General features: G+C 44.0%; 1 protein-coding gene across 1 annotated transcript in view; it reads left to right on the forward strand.

Annotated features, from left to right (window-relative positions):
- The window catches only part of TRAF4 (TNF receptor associated factor 4), a 36,902-nt gene extending 16,172 nt beyond the window's left edge, over nucleotides 1–20,730 (forward strand). Inside the window, exons 2-7 of the mRNA XM_040423404.1 lie at nucleotides 10,352–10,403; nucleotides 12,814–12,918; nucleotides 14,748–14,909; nucleotides 16,726–16,887; nucleotides 18,487–18,642; nucleotides 18,976–20,730. Coding sequence (XP_040279338.1) covers nucleotides 10,352–10,403; nucleotides 12,814–12,918; nucleotides 14,748–14,909; nucleotides 16,726–16,887; nucleotides 18,487–18,642; nucleotides 18,976–19,608 — 1,270 coding nt within the window. The 3' untranslated portion in view covers nucleotides 19,609–20,730. The remainder of the gene's footprint in view (nucleotides 1–10,351; nucleotides 10,404–12,813; nucleotides 12,919–14,747; nucleotides 14,910–16,725; nucleotides 16,888–18,486; nucleotides 18,643–18,975) is intronic.
- The last annotated feature ends 275 nt before the right edge of the window (nucleotides 20,731–21,005 follow it).

The raw sequence follows: 21,005 nt of genomic DNA on the forward strand, positions 1-21,005 counted from the left end.
AAAATGTGAAAAAATAAATACCGGAACCATTTTTCTGATTGACACCGGAGAGACGGATCCGGTATTTCAATGCATTTGTCAGACGGATCCGGAAACAAATGATCTCCGTTTGCATGTGGATTTCCGGATCCGGCAGGCAGTTCCGGCAACGGAACTGCCTTCCGGATTCTTCTAACGCTAGTGTGAAAGTAGCCTTATCTTAGAACTGCCGCCCCATTTTATATCGCTATACAAAGAAGTGTCCATACTCCTATAGTCTCTGCAGATCCACCACAGGGGGAAGTCGTCGTACAAGCCGTCTATATCAGCAAAACTGCGATCTGAATAGATCTAAATGTAAAGCTTCCACCCTCCTAATTGCTGTGTAAATGTCGCGTGCTTACATTACACCACATCATAATGATTGGCAAATATGGCAGCCGGGCGGCTCTTGCATCAGAAGAAGTGGAGGCGCTGCAGGCCATGGCAAGAATGGAACAATAGGACAATACATGTCTATTAAAGGGCTATTTATACACATTTGAGCTGACAAATGAAAGTTTTTTTTTTTTTTCTGGGTTGGTAAAGAAACCTTCATTCATTGTTTGCACCTTTCTGGTATAATTCACCAAACAATATACCCAATATTACAATATTGTTCCCTGGAGGAAGCTGAAGGGCGAAGCGTACGTCGGGGAAGCGGTGGCGGTTCGATAGCACTGCGGCCTGGATTTATTTGAATTGCCTCCTGTGATGTATTCAATGCTCTGACATACCTGCCATCTGACTATTGCATTTGTGGCTTATATATACAGGATTGACTCTTGTCTACATGTGGATTAAATGAGGTGGTGGGGGGCTTTTATCTTAGCACCCCCATAACCATTTTGACTACTTTGATGGCATGTGTATTGGAGACATGAGGTTGCAGTCCCTCCGACTGATATTCATCATGTATTTGAACCCATGTGGACTTTCTTATCTTATGTTCGCTTGACCATGTGATCTGGGCCGCTATTGTTCCGCCACCTACTGCCACATCGGGATCCAATTGTTATTGAGTATTATTATTATTATCATGTCGTGTGTATCATTGTAATATTTTACAGATGTATTTTGAATAAAGATGTCATTTAATATTTATTAGTGGTGTTACATTTCTGATATACTTTATTCATCTATATCTAACCATTTTCAGTATCTCTGCTTGATGTCTGTGAATGGAAGTATTCTGGCTTGCGTCCAGAGGCATAATTCCCAACCAGAGTATAAGGCCTCTTGCAGACGAGCGAGTATTCCGTGCGGGTGAAATGCGTGATGCGAACGCATTGCGCCCGCACGGAATCCGGACCCATTCATTTAAATGGGTCTGTGTACATGAGCGGTGTTTTTCACGCATCACTATTGCTTTGCGTGAAAATCGCAGCATGTTCTATAATCTGAGATTTCCACGCAACGCTGGCCCCATAGAAGTGAATGGGGCTGTGTGAAAATCGCATCCGCAAGCAAGTGCAGATGCGATGCAATTTTCACAGATGGTTGCTAAGAGATGTTTGTAAACATTCAGTTTTTTATCACGTGCGTGCAAAACGCAATAAATCGCATTGCACCCGCGCGATAAAAACGGAACAACTGAACATGATCGCAAACAAAACTAAATGTACTTGCTTGCGAAATCGCGCATTTTTCACTGAACCCATCCGCAATGCATCCGGACCTAATCCGCTCATGCTCGTCTGCAAGGGGCCTAAGTCTTATCACCCCCAACTAATCCTGAGAACAGGTGTCCCATGTCTCCATGGGCATGCAGGAGGTAGCATAGCCAAATACAGCACTCAGCTATTTCCGGTAGTTCCATAGAGAATGAATAGAGCGGCAGGGAGCATGCTCGGCCTGCTGCTCCATCAGGACAGGGAATGGGACCCCCATTCTAGGATCGACAGGGGACAGACCCCCCAGCGATCACTTAGTTCTGTGGATAGGGGCTAACGTTAATACTTGGCACAACCCATTTAGCATAGCATTGAAGCTCGGCTCTGATAGTGCAAGGGTTACTTCTGAAGCAGCTGTATACATGGAACATGCTCCTCTGTGGCAGTGTGTTTCGCCAGTACATGATGGGATGAGGTAATCACTTGGAAGACTTTGGGCTGGAAAGGTCACTATTATTTCTGGGCTCATTAAATGGATCCTCTGTCTCTGCGCTCTGGATAGTCTCTGCTCTGACACAAGTAATTGGCGCTCGGCGTTGCTGAGGCCTGTTCTGGCTGAGGCCGTCCGCGTGACACCGGGATCTGGCTGCTGTGCTGAGGTAGTGGTTATTGGTCCAAGGGTCTCACTGGCTTTAGTAAAGGAAAAGAAGACGATGGGTTATGCGTTATAAGGGCTCAAGCACACAAACGTTTCGTTTTTTTCCGTGTACGTTCCTTTTTTTTTTACGATATGCGGAATCATTCACTTCAATAGAGCCATAAATAAAACAGAAATGGCTCTGTGTGCATTCCGTGTACGCATCGCCATTCCACAAAAAAATACAACATGTCCTATAATTGGCAGCATTACGGACAAGGATAGGGACCGATCTATTAGGGGCCGGCACTTCCATTCTGCAAAATTATCTCCTATATCAAATTTACAATATGCAAGGGGGTCATCACCCTTACAGTTCACTCTCTATAACAGGTTAAGGGTTTTCTGGACCCATATTTCTTAGGTCCTAAACCTGTGGTGTATGTGGTGCTAATTTCTGAGTTGCCTGCAGGAAACACCCTCCCAACATCATGTGTCGTGAATTGTACTGACATAATGCTGTCAGTACAAATCATTCCATCTGATGTTGGCAGGGACACACAGCATTATAAATCATTATAATGCTGTGAAGTCGCACACGAAACATGTTTCCCACATGCAGCTCATTGGTCTGAAACGTGGGTTTACAGGCCATGCCTAAAGTGGTCACTCGTACTCTCCTGCTGATGTGATTTTAATAGATACAGTGCGAGTATGATCGTAACCTTCGGGTACTTTGACATCATTTATTTCAGAAATGGATAGTTGCCTTAAAGAGGTCCTGAGAATGGTGGGGCTACAGAGGTAGTGGAGTTGGGAATGGGTTAATTATAAAACTCCAAAAAGCAGAAAAACCTCTTCTGCTTAGAATTCCGCTCGTCTTCGAGTGCATCCTGGTAATGTGTGCGGGACTTTGTGAGCCTAGCCATTTTGTCAGCATTTGACTTGCAAAGTGGAATTAATATAAACTCAATATGATCGTCCCCTGGGATCCGGGCATCTGCAGACACATGTGGACCTACGTTCTCCGTTACCTGGATAACTGAGGGGTAACTGCAAATTACGTGGTCTGCTTATTGTCTAGCCTTTAGCAAAACGGTTTAAGACTGGAGATGCTTGTATTAAAAAGGGAGGAGTACTGAAGAGCAGAGGTGTTAGCGGGCACCCAAACCGTGCTGCTATACTGTGCCTGAATATTGCATCTGTACACGTACCGGCCCATACAGACAGCTCCTTCTGCACCGTATTTAGAGCAGTATGTATTTTGCGACTGATGGCTTGCTTCTATTAGATTCCTGTGAATTGCGTGACGGCCCTTCATAGGACAGGTGCCTGAGTATTGACTTATGTAATGTTTCCACTGGGGTTCCCCCCCCCCCCCCCCCACCCCCCGTTATACAGCAGGTGATTGGCAGGAAGAAGATTTGGCCCTTCTTAGCGAAAGTGGAGATTCCAAAAAAGAATTCCCACGGCATTCTTGGGTGTGGAGACGAACAGCTGCCTGGCACAGATTTTTTTAGGACTTTGAAGAGTGTGTTACATCTGCTGTGTTCGTCTCGGAGCCTCTCGACGGTAACAGTTTACTGGGTTAACGGGTCAACTGTTCGTCCATCTTTAAAGAAGTCACGCCATGATTGTATACCTTGCTGAATCAGCTACAATGTGTCACGTACGCATAATTTCTTTGTTGGATAGTCCTTTATCTGTCCAGGGCAGTTTTCATAATATATCATATCAGAGATCTATATTGCATCATGTTATAGTCTGTGAGGAACTTCATATGTCCACCAACCCACTGACTAGGATTCGATTCTTGGCCCCCCCCTTGAGGCCATTTAGCACAGATAAGGGAGAGTCATATGACACCTATCCTTGCAGCCTTAAAGGGATTATCCAATCCTATAAAAAGCCCCCCGATATGCCGGGTCCCTCCACACTGAATATACTTACCCCGCTCCCTGCGCTGCTGCTTCTCCCCGTGCGCGGATGAAAACATCCGGTGTCGGGGTGGGGGGGGGAGCAGCCAATGGTAGGCGATGGTGATGAGCCTCCTTAGTGTCACCCACGATGCTAGTGTCCCCGCCTGCCATTGGCTGCTTCACCACCCCCGACACTGGATGTTTTCATCTGCGCACGGGGTGAAGCAGCGGTGGTGTGGGGACCAGGAGCGGCGCAGGGAGCCAGGTAAGTATATTCAGTGTGAGGGGCCTTTTATTGGATTGGGTAACCCCTTTAACTCCAAGTAAACAAGAACGGTACAGGTTTCTCCTGACTTGATTTGCTCTTCCGGGGGGTCATAAAGTAGATGCAACTGTGCCCACTAGGTTAACTATGATGGTCATTGTATTGATGATGTCTTATTCTTAATCTGGTGACAGGTTCCCATTCATAAATTTAAAGAATTAGGCTGGTATTACACTACCTGATCTTCGGGCAGTGCAAGCGCCAATGGATGATAACACAGCCATCAGCATTTGTTGGCAGCGGCCTGATTACAAAGGCTGATGCAAACTGAATGTGGGAATGTGTGTTCTGTTCATTATCGGCAGAACATTCTTGATGAGACAACAATGTGCTGCTGATAATCGGTCATCTTTCATCCTCCTGAAGGATGCCCATCAGCTAATGAACAAGCGACTAATCGACTGCTGAATTATACGAGCCAATTATCGGGACCTATTAACACTTGTTCCTGATAATTCACCTGATTATTGTGCAGTCTGATAAGGCATTTATAGGCTTCATTGAACTCCAGAACACTGGTTCTCCTTATGGCGGTCAAGCTGGTGTAGGGTGGCTTACAGGCAATTAACTCCAGCAAGAACTATGCAAATTAGCTCTCCTCCAGAAGGAAGAAACTGCCTGTCTAGTGCTACCTATAAAGAGCCTTCAAACACGACTGGGAATATCAGCCAAAACCAGGCCAGCTGGATCAGCGTAAGGAGAACCAGTAGCCCCAAGATGTCAAGGACCTCTCACTCAAAACAGTACCCTACTCTGTACTGATGAGGAGCAGGGACACCAAAACGGCCATCTACAGTATCTCTTCTTTGACCGATATACCTAGTTAGGTTTTAGGACTCTTTAATGAGTCGGACATTGACTTACAGGATAATTACCTATAGGTGGCACTAGTGAGGCAGTTTTCTTGATACAAGTTTTGTTGAATATTCAAGAAAGTCGAATTTAAAAAGATCCGTCTATAAAGTGGCACTATTTACCCGCTAGTTTCTCATCAGACACTTGACTTCTAGATGTAGTCTACCTTGTTTGCCCTTTTGTACTGGGTGTGCTATGCTAGCTGCATTCTTATGTGTCATATCTAGAAAGTGACATACTCGGGGAGGGCCCTATTCCCCTGACAGAAGACAGGAGATGTGAAGGTATGTGCAGCACAGTAATGCCGGGGGTTCTGACTGTTACACCGCGCTGGCCGCAGCTCATTTTTACAGCCGGTCTTTCTGGTCCCGGTGCTGTCACCACTGTGGTTTTCTAGTCTCGGCTTCTGATCTCTGAGGTGGGTAGAAGGATTCTTACTAAGCGCTGAACTCTGTTCCAGTTCAAGAGGAAAAAAGAATGCTAATGTTTGCTTTAAAGTTACAGTAACCTGGGTGTCCTTGTATTTGGCCATTCACATGGCGGTAGGTTAGTGCAATTATTTATTTTCTCTGCAAGGGATAAAGTTAAATATTAGCTTGGTGGGGCTATTGTAACCAGCAGGAGAGACATTGAGGCTGACCGCCAGCTCTCCATGCACATGACTATCTCAAGAGCTTCTGTATTATTCTAGAACGGATCGCACATTTCTCTTTTAGCTTTTATTTTCTTTGTATTTTGTTTTTATAATCAGATATCTCTGTCTAGTTTTATTCCATCATTTTACGCCTCTGTGTGTAATTCTGTGGCTGGTTATTTGGCCCACCCCAGGTTTGGCTACTTATGTGAACCCCTTATTATTACACTGATAGAAACTAAGGAGTCATGTGCTTTTTTTAAAATTATTATTATTTTTTATTTATTTTATTTTTTATATGTTATATCTGCGGCAAGCTGATCCGGCACAAATGCCAGCTGTCGGCCTGGCTAATAACCGTTGCATGCACCGTATTTTGTCCAGGTGAAATGCGGCATTTATGCCAGAAAGAGCCAGATCACCGCTGGACCTCATTACAGTCAATGCCGGAGATGTGAACTTGTCCTCGGACTACAGGCTGTAATACATTTTTGTATACTTACAGGGTTTGTCTGGTTTCGACAGCCACATTTCAGATTGTGGCTTAGGGGATTTTCTGTGCTTATTCCGTCCTGATTTTGCGAACAGAAAATTCCCAGCTTAATACAGAACCACCATTTTACCAAATCTCCTCTACATGCTGCAGAAAATGTGCATGAAATTGGTGAGGAAATGATTGGAGGTGCCTGTGCGTCTTTTCTGTGTGGACCTACCCTGGGAAGGTAGGGGGTAAGCAGCATTGTAGAACACCTATTAAAATCAATTGTCTCGGGTATGGGTAGTGGAAGGGATTAACAAGTTTGGCTTCATACTTATGATGACCGTATTTTGCATCCGTGTCTGATCCGCATTTTTTACGGATTACGCACAGACCCCTTCATTTCTATAGGTCTACAAAAAAACAGACAGCACACAGATGTCATCCGTGTGCTTTCTGCATCCGTATGTCCGTTCCGCAAATTATAGAACATGTCCTATTCTTTTCCGTTTTGCAGACAAGAATAGTCATTTTTAGGCGTGAAAAAATGCAGAGTGTACATGGAAGGCATCCATATTTCTGAGCTCCTTGGTTTGTGGACCGCAGTACAGACGCGGTCGTGTGAGCTGAACTCACAGGATCATAGTGATCCGTGTTGCTGTGAGTTCCTGGCCAACCGCGGGTCCAAATGATGCTGTGAGTATGGGAGGAACTCACAGCATCATAGGTCACATGAGCCATAGTCGGTCTGGGAAACTTGGACCACATCTGACGGACCACATACGGCCGACTGAAGGCAGCCTAAGAGAAATATCTATGCAGTGTTCAAATGTAACATCAATGTAAAAAAAAAGCTATCCGAAGTACTATGGAGAACAGCAAATAAGTACAGTGAGAAGAATGCTATTTACAACACCCTGTTTTTACAATGAGTGCTCTTCAGCCGTAATGTCCACTTGGGGCTTGTGATTTGCATGATGCACTCGGGAGGAGAAGCTAAGTACACGTAGCCCATTGTATAAAGCAAACAAGCACAGTGGTGCAGTGTGGACAGTATTTGCTTATGGAGGGAGGAAGTTACAAGAAAGGGGGGAGAGTTCAGAACAAAAGCCTTTAGCTGCCAGCTGGCAACGTAGATCACAGCAGCATCTGCAAGCTAGTCCAGATGTGCTCTGTAATTGGGATCACATTGTGAGGAACTTGTGTCTTGTAAGAAAGTTCAGCTCTTGCACATCCTCCCTTCGATGTCTACATGACCCTGTGTGTAAAGATGGATGGAAGGTATCTTCACGATCTGTTGAGTTTTCTGAAAGTCTTGATTATGGCACCCACATTTCCTGTGGAAAACCATTAGTATCCAAGTTCCTTTTGATGGAACTGACTGAGCAAAACCATAATGTGATCACATACACGTGAATGTTATCACTGCAGTTATACCTTCTCAATCCAGGCGGTAGATGTCAAACTGTGGTGGCCACATAGTGGGGTCTCCATCTTCTGGTAGACTTCAGATCAGGGACAAGTAGGTGTTGATGTTGGGCCACCATGCTGCTCTGGATCTAAGACTGGGCTCACACTTATCAATTTATTAGTAGACCTCTACAACATGGGATCATAAGACTAGATGCTCTGGAAGGATTATTTAGTTTTTGGATGCAATTATTTAGTAAATTAAAAAAAAAAAGTGTTGAGTTATGACTAGTGTTGAGCTAACTTGTGTTTTAAGTTTGGCGTCTAAAGTTCGGGGTCGGGTTATCTAAGTATCCCGTTATGGATTCCGCTACCATGGACCATAATGGAATTTAGAATCCATAACGGAATTTAGAATCCATAATGGGATACTTCGATAACCTGAACTCGAACTTTAGACGCCGAACTTAAAACACAAGTTCGCTCAACACTAGTTATGACAGGTCTTCTTTAAATAACTAAGACACCAGGAGATATCTTAAAAAAAAAAAAATGTAAATGTTATAAATTGCAATATTGCCATTAGGGTGGCGCGTAGCCTTTCTGCTGCCTGAGGAAAAAACTAGAACGCCCCCCCCCCCCCCCCTCCCCAATGCCAATTTCTTAACCTATCCCCTGTCACAATGAAAGCGCTCATTCCCCATGGCCCTACCACTGTCCCCCACTTGCCCTGGTGCTGCCTGAGGAGATCGCCTCACCTGGCCTCATTGGTGGTGCACCCCTGATTGACTTCCATACCCCAGGTATGCCTGTTCCTGATTATTTTAGGTAAAGTACACAAACTACCTTTCCATCTTTTGTAAATCCTGTGTACAGCCAGTGACGGACTAGGACACTGGATGACAACCCCTGTGGTAGCTGTACTGGTGGCCATACTGGTTATCATCCGGCTCTATAGAAGGGGGTTCTTTGGCACAAATCCATCCCATTATAAAACTTCCATGGCTATGTGTCTTGTCTGTGCCTAAAACTTTGGGAGTAATTTTGAAGGAGCAGCATTCAGTTTTATAACGGCAGGAGTTAATCTGCTTTCACGCGCTCGTGTAATGACTGTGGTGGTGTCACGTAACCTCCCCTGAAGTGCGTCGTAGCCCGAGTTCAGGGTTGTGCCATGCCAAATTGCTTTTCATGCACTATTTATTTGACATAACTTCCAATAATATCATTTCTTGATACTGTAATTATCCTCCAGTAACGTCTCATTCAATACAGTTGCGTGTGATACACATTAATTATACTTTATTACATTATAGAAAAAGCCTAAGGGCCAACTGTCTGGTGGAGTTAGTGCTGTATGTTCTCCGCGCGTTCCCCTCATTAAGTAGAGCAAGTACACCCAAGCCAGGGAGTCATTTCTTTGATGAAAGAGATGAAAACCAAACTCATTTGCTTGAAGGGAAGCAGGATTATGACTAGAGGTTATTTCAAAGCAGATTTTTGGCCACTAAAGATTATCTGCCCTATAAATACAGTATATTCTTCCAACTTGTGCATTTTTGGAAAACGTTCAAAAGCTTGAGTTGTGTCTCTAAATTCAGATCAGCACATGAAGGGGGAACATTAACAATGCGTGGCCTGTAATTTATGCTTAAATCGGTTTTAGGTGCAGTAAACGTATAAAAGACTCCTTCCATTATGTACATCATATAGTTACGTGTAGAGATTTTATGGTCTGTTTCATGCTGCATAAAGACAAATTAAATCGCGCTTAAAAATATTCAGAAATTTTGGTCATTTTTGTTTTAATTTTCCATGTCACACTAATATATATATCCTAACATCGTGCAGGTTTCGCACTGGTTAAAGGTTAAAGTAAAGACTTTTCAGTAGCCCTCTCATTATCATCATAGGCAGGATTAAAATGACTGATATCACCGCTGTATAGGTAACCCAGGATCCACATGTCTGTTTTAGTAACTACTTGCATAACAGCTCTGGAGCATCAATTCCTACGACTCTCTGTTGTCATTCTTTTATTATTTCTGCTAGAAGTTATACGTTAATTGATAGCACTTTGCAATATGTCTCCAGATGGGTGTTGCCAGCGGGTTGGGGGGGGGGGGGGTGTATCCCTGCAAAGTCTGACACTATCCAATCGGTGCTGCCAATGTCAGACTATGCAGGGACACCCCCCCCCCTTCCCCCAACTGGTAACATCCATCTGGACCTTCATTGCAAATTGCAAGTAATTAGATTGTAGAGTGATTACAGCCTGTGTACAGCCCCGTGCACTGTGTGTCAGCACTATGTGAGCTATGAGAAATACCGTATATCTCTCTGGGTCATAAATGTCATGTACTGTACCGGCTTATAGCATGTAATGTACAATGTGTGATAATTCAGTCTGCAGGGGCAGGTTTAAAGGGACAGTGTCTCTAACTTTCTTTTCTCTTGGTTTTCAGTGAAGGTGTTTTCAAGTGTCCAGAAGACCAGCTACCACTGGACTACGCAAAGGTAAAGACGCTTGAAAGGCTTATAACCTCAAGAACTATTTGTGCACTTGAAAGGGAAGTGCACTCATTTCCCTCCTTAATGGTTACGCTCCAGTTCACCTTGCAGTTTATGTCGCAGCAAATCAGGCAGAACATCATGGTCGCCATCTTATCTACCAGTGTGCTGGAGCGTTCAGTCAAATTCCTAAGTGCTTTTGTCAAAATCAAAATTACCAGTAAAGAGAAGTCCTTGTGTTTTCGTGCCGTCCGTGCTGAACATAGTTTATCAGTATCTGATGGTTGAGGTCTGACACCCGGGACCCCCGCCGATCAGCTGTTTGAGTAGGCACCGGGGCTCACAGTAGCGCCGTAGCCTTCTCCAGCTTTGCCTAGGCCAGTGACATCACATTCATCCTTTATGTGGCCAAGGCACAGTTCGGCCCCATTGACGTGAATGGGGCTGAGCGCAGTTCCAAGCACAGACGCTGTACATGGCGCCACCGGTGTCTTCTCAAACAGCTAATCAGCGGGGCTCAGGGTATTGGACCACCACAGATCAGATAATGATGACCTATCCAGAAGATAGGTCATTAGTAGAAAATTCTCAGAAAACCCCTTTAATCACCAAGCTTTCCTCAACAGTAAGGCTGGGGCTGCGTGGTGACCTGTGTTGCATGACTACAAGTCTCTGAAAAGTTGCACAACCCAAAAAAACTTTTTTGCAAATTGTCGTCGCACAACTATTTTCCAGCTGTGATCTGGCTGTAAAAACCCAAACAATTTGACGGCAAGTCGCGATGGCAAGCGTCTTGCATCGTGTTCTGTGATGGCAAAGTGGCGTGCGACTTTCTACGTGCAGCCAAAAATACAACAGTGTTGGGTTTTCTGTGACGGTCACCCTTGCAGCGTGTTGCACGTCGCATTACAACTCTATTGAGATCTTCAAGACGAGTGATACATCACCGTGTAGCGTCAGCCTAAAGCTGGGTTTACACGGGGCGATGCAGCGGCTGAATGTCGGGAAGGAAGCGTTTCTTTCTGACAGTCGGCTGCTCGGTAAAGGAGACCGCGCGTTTACGTGCAGCGATCTCCTTCACAGTATGAGGATGAGTGATGGCTATTGCGATCCCTCAACCTCATACAGAATCATGGCTTCCGAGCAGCAGATCGCTGTTTAGACCACACGATCTGCTGCCCAGAAGCCGTCATCGGTGGTGTCCGCATGAGCGACAGGATCAAGGGTTTCACTCATTCATCGGGTGATCGGCGGCACATTCACATGGGCAGATTGTCGGGGACGACCGTTTGCAGGAACGGCGTCCCCAATAATTGGTGCATCTAAATGCACCTTAAATCTACTTATTCCTGCCCTAAGGGGGAATGTATTACTGTTTAATTTGGGGGGTTTGCCTTTTAGACATCTGGGAAAGCTGGGTAATGACCCTTGCAGCAGGTTGCTTGTCACCTAGCATTTCCTTAGAGATGCAGCTAAGAAATGGCTCATATTTGACTGATGACTCCTTTTTTGCATAAAAAGTGACCATACCACCTCCTAAATGAGCAGATTATTACTAAAAGCCCAACATTTCACTCTTCTCTAAAGGGAGCAGATGTGTTTTCTGTCCCTGGAAGATTTAGTTGGTTTGGAAGGGGAACACGCATAATAGCAGTCATTTGTGTTCTACTTAAGGATCCGTCTACCAAAATAGCCCCTATCCGTGCCGGCCAATGTTGCGCTTGCCAAAGAAAACTTCTCCAGAACCACTGTGCTGAGCCCGGGAGACTTTTCGCCCCACAACAATGCCCGTCTGTTCCAGGCGCCTTTTTAAATGCAGCCCCATCAGGAGCATAAACCATGCTTTTGTGTCTTGCGTCCAAGCCAAACCCAGCACAGGCTGTAGATAAAGCGACGTCAGTACAGTCCCGAGACGCACTGGAGAAAAGGGCCTTTGTGGTGGCTGCGTTAGGAGAGAGCCTATGCTTGTATGTACCAGTTCTCAGGTTGAATGGCAGATTTAAATATATTCCATCACTCCAGCCTACCATTGTCTGTGCCGAACAAAGCTGCCCCCTTTTTTTTTTTTCTGCTCAATGTATACCCCTCCTGTCGCACGTGCTCCATACGGGAAGTTGGAATGTGTCCGCACAATGTAACTTTCTTTCTTTTCTCCCGGCGACATTCCATGACAAATGCCCTGTTGAGTGACTGAGGCACAGCTGAGCCGGCAGCTGTCATGTATGTCTTATTACACATGGTCAAGGACAATTGCCCATGGCATTGCTCATGGTGGCCACACTTGGCAGAGAGCAGGTGCAACCGTGATGAAAATGTAGCTATTGTGCTCGGAGAATGTATTCACTGGTTAAAACACGCCGCTTTGTTCACTTCATCTTACGAGTTTTCTTTTTTCCCCTTCATGTCTCTGGAATAGATTTACCCGGATCGAGAGCTGGAAACTCAAGTCCTCTGTCTGTCCATTCGATGTATACATAGCGAGGAGGGGTGCCGCTGGAGTGGGCAAATAAAACAACTCCAGGTAAGGTGATGGATGACCCAAGGAATTAGTCACCGTCCTATAAAAGTATTGACGCAAATGTTTGGTAGAAATATTCTTACTTTACGTTGATTTTCTTTTATTCTCTAATAATCGGACCTCAAGTTGTTAAAAAAAAAAAAAAAAATCACGTGTCCTGCTTTCCGGGCTCCTGAGGGAAGCAGTTTGGACAAACCCTTTTTTGTTAGAGGGGTCACTAGGCTGATGGCAGAGGATCCAGCCTAGCCTGCGAGTCCTTGGACGGGATACTGATGCAGAATTATCTGTATTTGTCTGCAAATAAGAATATCATACGCTCAAGCCGATGACTTAATTTACCCTGTGACATTCAGCATAGTGTGCCTTTAGCTTTATGCTCTGCTAGCTAAAGGGGCCAAACTCGTGGATTTTGGCAGGACTGGTTGACTGTCATATGAGTATGGAGGAATCCCGATTCTTCCCATGATGTCATGGAATAGAAAGGCTGGAAAAGGGGGTTGAAAGAATTTCAGTTTGCCCAACCCTTGTTTCTTAGGGAGATAAGGTGCGCCCTTAAGATTCCCGGCGGGTTAGAACTAGTACCATAAAGGGCCTCTCTGTTTTAAAGGGGTTGTGCACTAATGTCCAGACCTCTCAGATTGGTGAGACCCGTGTTCGTGATCAACGTCATATTTACCTGATCCCCAGCGCTGGCTACCAACTCATTCACTCCCTGGCCTCCGGCGCTTGTCTTGGTTCCCTCCATGTAAACTTCCTGTTTGATGCTGGTGATCTACTTCCCTTGTGTCATGTGACCATTTGACATAATGCAAGGTGAGCAGCTGCCAGTGATTGGCTGCAGCGGCGTTAAACAAACAGTTTACATAGAGGGACCCAAGACAAGCAGCGGAGCCCAGGAAGCGAATGAGCCAGGACCCAGCGCTTCTAGGGATCAGGTAAGCATGATTACCAATGCGGATCCTGCCAGTCTTCGAGGTCTGGACTCTGGAAATCAGTGCACAACCCCTTTAAGGCTACTGTCACACTTGCGTTTTTGCCTGATCCGGCAGGGATCAGCTAAACGCTTCAGTTACTGATAAAAACAACGGCGCTCTGTACAGTATTAGAATGTATTGGCTCCTATGAGACAAAGTTATTACTTCGCGAAATCTTGCGAGACTTCGCATATTAACTTCATGAATTTATTTCTACTGTAAAAACCGAGTTTGGGAAATGTTTTTTTTTACAGTAGAAATTCATTTATGAAGTTATGCAAAGTCTCGCGAGACTTCGTGAAGTAATAATTTCGGCTCATAGGAGCCAATACATTCTAATACTGTACGGAGCGCTTTCTCCTTACAGTATTCAAATGAAGTATTATGCGAATCAACTTCACATGTTTCATCCGAAGTCGATTCGCTCATCCCTAATCCTTAACACAGCAAGGACGGATCCGTCATGAACACCATTGATAGTCTATGGGAAACGGATCCGCTTTCTATCGTATCTGCGAAAACAGATCCGTCTTGCTCCTCATCCCATGACGGAAAGAAAACCACAGCATTCTGCAGTTTGCTCTCCGGTATGGGAACGCAACCAAACGGAATGGAATGCATTTTGGAGCACTCCGTTCTGTTCAGTTCTGTTTTGTCCCCATTGACCATGAATAGGGACAAAACGGAAGCGGAAAAGAGAAACACTAGTGTGAAAGTAGCTTAGTTTACATCATTCTAACTTGTAGAACTTGATCATATGGGCAATATCCTTTTATCTGTTTCATTGGAATCACATTGTCTGTGAAATCTGCAAAACAGCCTGTGGTTATTTACTTTCTAATTATTCTCACTCTTTAGACTCATCTCAACACTTGTGCCTTCAATGTGATCCCCTGTCCCAACCGATGCAGCACCAAACTGATACGCAGGGATTTGCCAGATCATATGCAGCATGATTGCCCGAAACGCAAGGTCCGCTGTGAATTTTGTGGTAATGACTTCACGGGAGAGGCCTTTGAGGTGAGAGTTGCCTAGATTACAAATGTTTGGTTATGTAGCATTCTGGGACCTCTGCTTTAGACCTTAAATTGTCATATGCACAATAGTTCCACTCTTCAATGATGGCATCTTCATATTCTTTAGACCTGTCCCATCAGTGGGCATATGTGAGCTAGAAACTTCACTGATGTTCTAATCCAGAAGGCTCCTATTTTTACATGTTACCACCTTCCTGATGAAAATGTAGAGAGTCAACCATTTGGTCAAGATATTAATGGTGGTCCCAGCCACCATGGATATGATCTTCTGATATCTCTATTGTTTGTCCATGCTTCGGATGCCTCCTTCATACTAAGGAATGCTTGGATAGAAAAGTACCACAAACGTCATTAATATACTACTACACTTTAGCTGGCTAACCCTAGGTGATGCCTCCAGACTCCACCAACGTGTGTGTTTCAGAGGGAATCTCCAATGAGAGAACTGATGGACATGTTAAAATCCAGCTTCCCTTGTCCCTATTTTCCCTATCATGTGCCAATGGTGGAGAGTCAAGAAGCTCCCATGTACACAATAAGAAAGACAATTGGCACAATGTTTTTCATGTGTCTAGCCAGCTTAAAAATAATTATGCAATATTAGTTGGCAGATCCATCCAATTTTGATAGAATCGGCAGAAGATGGAATGCCTTTGGCGAGCTATACTCATTAGATAGCTGGGAGGTCCAACCAAAATGGCCTGGACAAATGGTTCAGAACTGTGGTCAGCTACTTTCACATTTGCGTTGTGGGCAGATCTGTCATGGATCTGCAAAAACTGATCCATTACAATAATACAACCGCATGCATCCATCATGAACGAATCAGTTTGTATTATCTGTAACATAGCCAAGACGGATCGTCATGAACTCCATTGAAAGTCAATGGGAGACGGATCCATTTTCTATTGTGCCAGAGAAAACTGATCCGTCCCCATTGACTTACATTGTGTGCCAGGACTGATCCGTTTGGCTCAGTTTCGTCAAAGCGGACAGCAAAACGCTGGTGTCCGCCTACAAAGCGGAATGGAGACTGACCGGAGGCAAACTGATGCATTCTGAGCGGATCCTTTTCCATTCAGAATGCATTAGGGCAAAACTGATCAGTTTTGGACCGCTTGTGAGAGTCTCTAACGGATCTCACAAACGGAAAGCCAAAACGGGAGTTTGGAAGAAGCCTTAAACATATGTAATCAAAAGGTGGCCATTAACACTCTTTCCTTGCAGGCAATGTGCCATCATTTTATATTCAGATAATGAAATTATGACTTTCAAAATCAAGAGTCTGAATAGCCACGTGATAAGATGTGGCCTAAACCGCAAATCCATCGCTTGGTCTCCATAAGTTCTAGAAATATCTCTTGTCTATACTGGTATACAGTTTACACCGTGACCTATATAGTATAATTCTTAACACCGATTTAATTGTCACTTTACCCGGTGGTGTCTGTTTTCTGAACGTTTCCCTTTCCACTTCATTTTACCACATTTACATCTTCTTCCATGCAATCTGCTTATAAGGTAATTTTCTAAATCCTCTTAAAAAAGCCCCTGCTCATCATAGCAGCCCCATTGCCTGAGCGAAGCATTCAGCCTCATATTTCACATATTAAGCTAATGACTTACACATTTACAATTTAGAGCGATAATCTTTGATGTATTAGCTGTGTCAAACATTTAAATGCCTCTCCTCTTTCTCACGCCGAGTACGTCTTACTCATTTGTCTAATCGCAGGATATGGGGGAAGCTTTTCTTCTTTTCTTGACATTAACCCCTTCTGTTCTCTATGTTGAACTAGGATCACCAGGGCTCCTGTCCACAAGAAAGTGTGTATTGTGAGAACAAGTGTGGCGCTCGAATGATGAGGCGCGTACTGTCACAGCATTCGCTGGCCGAGTGCCCCAAGCGTACTCAGCCATGCCCTTACTGCAGCAAGGAGTTTGTGTTTGACACTATCCAGGTACGGATGGGTATATGGTATCGTTGGGGAGCTGCTTTATTTTTGTTCAATTGGTCAAAGTTTATGCTGAAATTAAAATCTACACGTATCATTAATTTGTCTTCTGAACCCAGTTTAGCATTAAAATAACCACAGGCTGCATGGGCATGGCTACCAGGATGAGGTGCAGTTAGCGATGACTTTGAATGATTTAAGCAGAACATAAAAAATGATGACCTGATAACTGGAAGACCAAGGGAAAAAATTAGCCTTGCATTGTGGCATCACTATGTGTATTATGGGGGTCATTTATCAAACTGGTGTTAAGTAGAACTGGCTTAGTTGCCCCTAGCAACCAATCAGATTCCACCTTTCATTTTTCACAGTTGGATTGGAAAATGAAAGGTTGAATCTGATTGGTTGCTATGGGCAACTAAGCCAGTTCTACTTTACACCAGTTTGATAGATCTCCCCCTACCTTTGTAATGTGAAATCCATATGTGCTGTGGTATGACTGTGTGCCTTTATCCTTGTGCTGTGACATCCACTTGTGTGTTATTCCTGCGCCGTGACATCACTTGTGCATTGTTCCTGGGCTGTGACATCATAGCACGTGGCTAATATATACTGGAATATCACTTTGTGCATTGTTTGTGTAGTGATATCACTGTGTGCATTATTCCTGGTCTGCAAGATCACTTGTGTATTATTCCCGGGCTGTGATTTCACTGCCCAGGGATAATGCACACACTGATGTAATGGCACAGGTCTAATGTCCACAGCGATATTGCTTTGTGCATAATGTCGGTGTATACCAGCACATTGGAAATGTCAAAGATGTACCGTATTTTGCAGTGCAGTCCCCGCATCGTCTTAGGGTTACTTACATTAAAATCGGACATATACTTATATATACACGTGTGTCTTATTTTCCTGCTACCATATATTCTAAATTGCACTTTATCCTTAAAGGGAACCTGTCACCGGGATTTTGGGTATAGAGCTGAGGACATGGGTTGCTAGATGGCCGCTAGCACATCCGCAATACCCAGTCCCCATAGCTCTGTGTGCTTTTATTGTGTAAAAAAAACGATTTGATACATATGCAAATTAACCTGAGATGAGTCAGAGCTTGAAAATATGACTCTTCTCTGGTCACACAAGTAAGATATGACTCTTTTATGTTAATTTGCATAAAAGGCGGGAAGTACAAAAATGCATAATACTTATTGAATTCGTCTGCAAATGAAATTAAAAGTGTAATTTATATGTTTAGGGGAACACAATGAACATTTAGAAACGCTCAGTGAGGGTTACATAGTAGAGGTGACAGGTTCCCTTTAAATAAGTATGGATCTCATTTTATTGACTATGTTCAGGAGACCTAGAGCAAGGTTGTCAAACTCACGGCCTTTCGGCTGTTGCAAAACTACAACTCCCAGCATGCTATAATAACTGGAGGCTGTCCGGGCATGATGGAAGGTGTAGTTTTCCAATAGCTGGAGGGCCACGAGTTCGACATCCCTGACGGAGAGTATAGCCATACATCATATTTGCTTACTCGCTTTGCAGCAATTACATTTAGTATTGTACTTAATCGGCTGTATTTTATTTTTGCAGAGTCACCAGTTTCAGTGTCCACGGTACCCTATCTCCTGTCCTAACCAGTGTGGCATTGCCAGCATTGCCAGAGAAGATCTGAGTGGGCATTTAAAGGACAGCTGTAGTTCTGCTTTGGTACTTTGTCCGTTTAAGGAGTCTGGTTGCAAACACAGGGTAAGTTTTCAATGTCATGCTCAGTTTAGTGACAGCGACTCTCCCTTTTGTCTGAATGGCGCTTGCACAAATCCATGCACATGCTGCCAAAATAACCCCTTGCAGAAATCTCTCCATACATCTCAATGGGGTTATTTTGGCAGCACGTGCATGGATTTCTACAAGCACCATTCAGACAAATGGGAGAGTTGCAGATCTTAAGGAGAAATGGAAGTAAATTGAGCCAGTAAATTTCAGTAAAAAACATTCAGTACTGTTGTGCAAAAATAATATGGCGTAAGTAGTAAATAATGCAGATTTTTTATTTTATTTTTTTGTATTTCCTCCTACTAGTGCCCTAAGATTGGAATGAGCAGACATCTAGAAGAGAATATGAGAGCCCACCTCAGTATGATGTCCGCTTTGGTTAGCCGACAGAGGCAGGAGATTGTAGAGTTGCGGAAGCAGGTGGAGGAACTGTCTGTAAGCAGTGAAGGAATACTTATATGGAAGATCAGCGACTATTCCCGCAAAATTCAAGAAGCCAAGGTCCGGGGCAACTTTGAGTCATTTAGCCCACCCTTTTATACACACCGATATGGCTACAAGCTCCAAGTATCTGTATTCTTAAATGGTAATGGCAGTGGTGAAGGCAGCTACCTTTCAGTTTATATAAGAGTCCTCCCTGGAGAGTATGACAGCCTGCTAGAATGGCCTTTCTCATATCGTGTCACATTTTCATTACTTGACCAAAGTGATCCTTCCTTGTCCAAACCCCAACACATCACAGAAACCTTTAACCCTGACCCAAACTGGAAGAACTTCCAAAAACCAAGTGGCTCTCGAAATTCCCTGGATGAAAGCACCCTTGGCTTTGGCTATCCTAAGTTTATTTCTCATGAGGACATCAGAAAACGCAACTATGTACGTGATAATGCTATATTTCTTAGAGCATCCGTGGATATTCCTCAGAAAATCATTGCATAACTGGAATGTTTGGACCTTTCAGGGAGATTTGTTTTCGCACTATAACCAGTAGTGTTATCTCCAGTTTCAGTTCGTGAGTTGTATCACTACCTAAGATGGTCTAGCTTGAAGGAGGAGGATGGTTACAAAAGAGGTACAGATGTTTTGTCCTCCAGTTAGTGTAAATTTGCATTTATATGACCAGGTCAACTGTGAAGCCTTGGAGATAGGAAGATGGTTTTCTAAGCCATTCCTACATTTTTGGAGATGATGTTCCAAAAGAAACTTCAACAGTCTAAGTGACCAAAAGTTCACCTTTGTTCTTCTCTTTTGGCAACTACAGCTGCTGCTAAACTGAGACAAAATTTGTCACCTGGCATCTTTCCATGGCAGCAAACGGAGAGCCTGTATAGAGCATCTTTTTTTTGCATCTCACAATACTAGATTTTGGACTGTGAGAACCTACAGTGCAATAGACTGCTGAACATTGTAGAGGAAAGGGAGACTTGGATCAATGTTCTCCGAGCTGCAAAAGAAATCCTTTTTGGTCTTTTGAGGTGTTTGTGAGGTCAGCACCTAAGAAGCTTGTCACTCAGAGAGCAAAACTAAAGTCCGGGTGCTAACATAAAGCCAAAGTGTCCAACCAAGGAGAGAGGACTGCGAGGTGTACCCCAGGCAATACAACAGAGACGGGTCTACCTCAGGAGTGTTTGTGGTGCTGGCATCATGTTCGAGGAAGCTTGTGTAACTCTTAGCCTAAGCGAGTACTTTGGCTACAAATGGTTCAAGGGTTTTCAAAAGGACACTGGCCTGGAAGTGTGCCGATGACATGCACATCACACGACAAATGGAGGAGTGTCTTCGGGCCCTTTGTCACCCAAGGTGGCCGCCAGGTTGGGTGCATTTGTATTCCGCGCAGCAGCATTTTCTACTATTTTGTAGCCTTTTTACTCATTTTGTAATTGACAGTTTGATAATGATATGTATTTGGACAGCTTTGGGAATTGATTCTAATGATTTCTTAGCTGGGGTATTCGGTTACTGATTCTTGTATAATGAGAATGATCTGTTTGATGTGACTTCTCTAACGTGAATACTGCAGCTCTGTACAATTTGGTGAATAAAATCCTATAGTGAATTAACCGTCTGAGACACGTGCACAGCACTGAGTTATGGGCCTCTCCTGCCGTAAACGAAGGTAATCTTGTATGTAAAATATCCCAAGAGCAAGCCATCTCCCAGTAGTGACCCATATTTTGTATTTCAATTTGTTTCTCTAATAATCTGATGTATAATCAGAAAACGTCTTGCAAAATAAGTGATTTTGGTATCATTAATGTGGACATGTGACCTACGCACTGAATGCTACATTTATACTTGACTCCTTCATTCTTCAGACCGTTCACTAGGACAGTTTG

This window comes from Bufo bufo, chromosome 3, assembly GCF_905171765.1.
Source record: "Bufo bufo chromosome 3, aBufBuf1.1, whole genome shotgun sequence".
Lineage (NCBI taxonomy): Eukaryota > Metazoa > Chordata > Amphibia > Anura > Bufonidae > Bufo > Bufo bufo.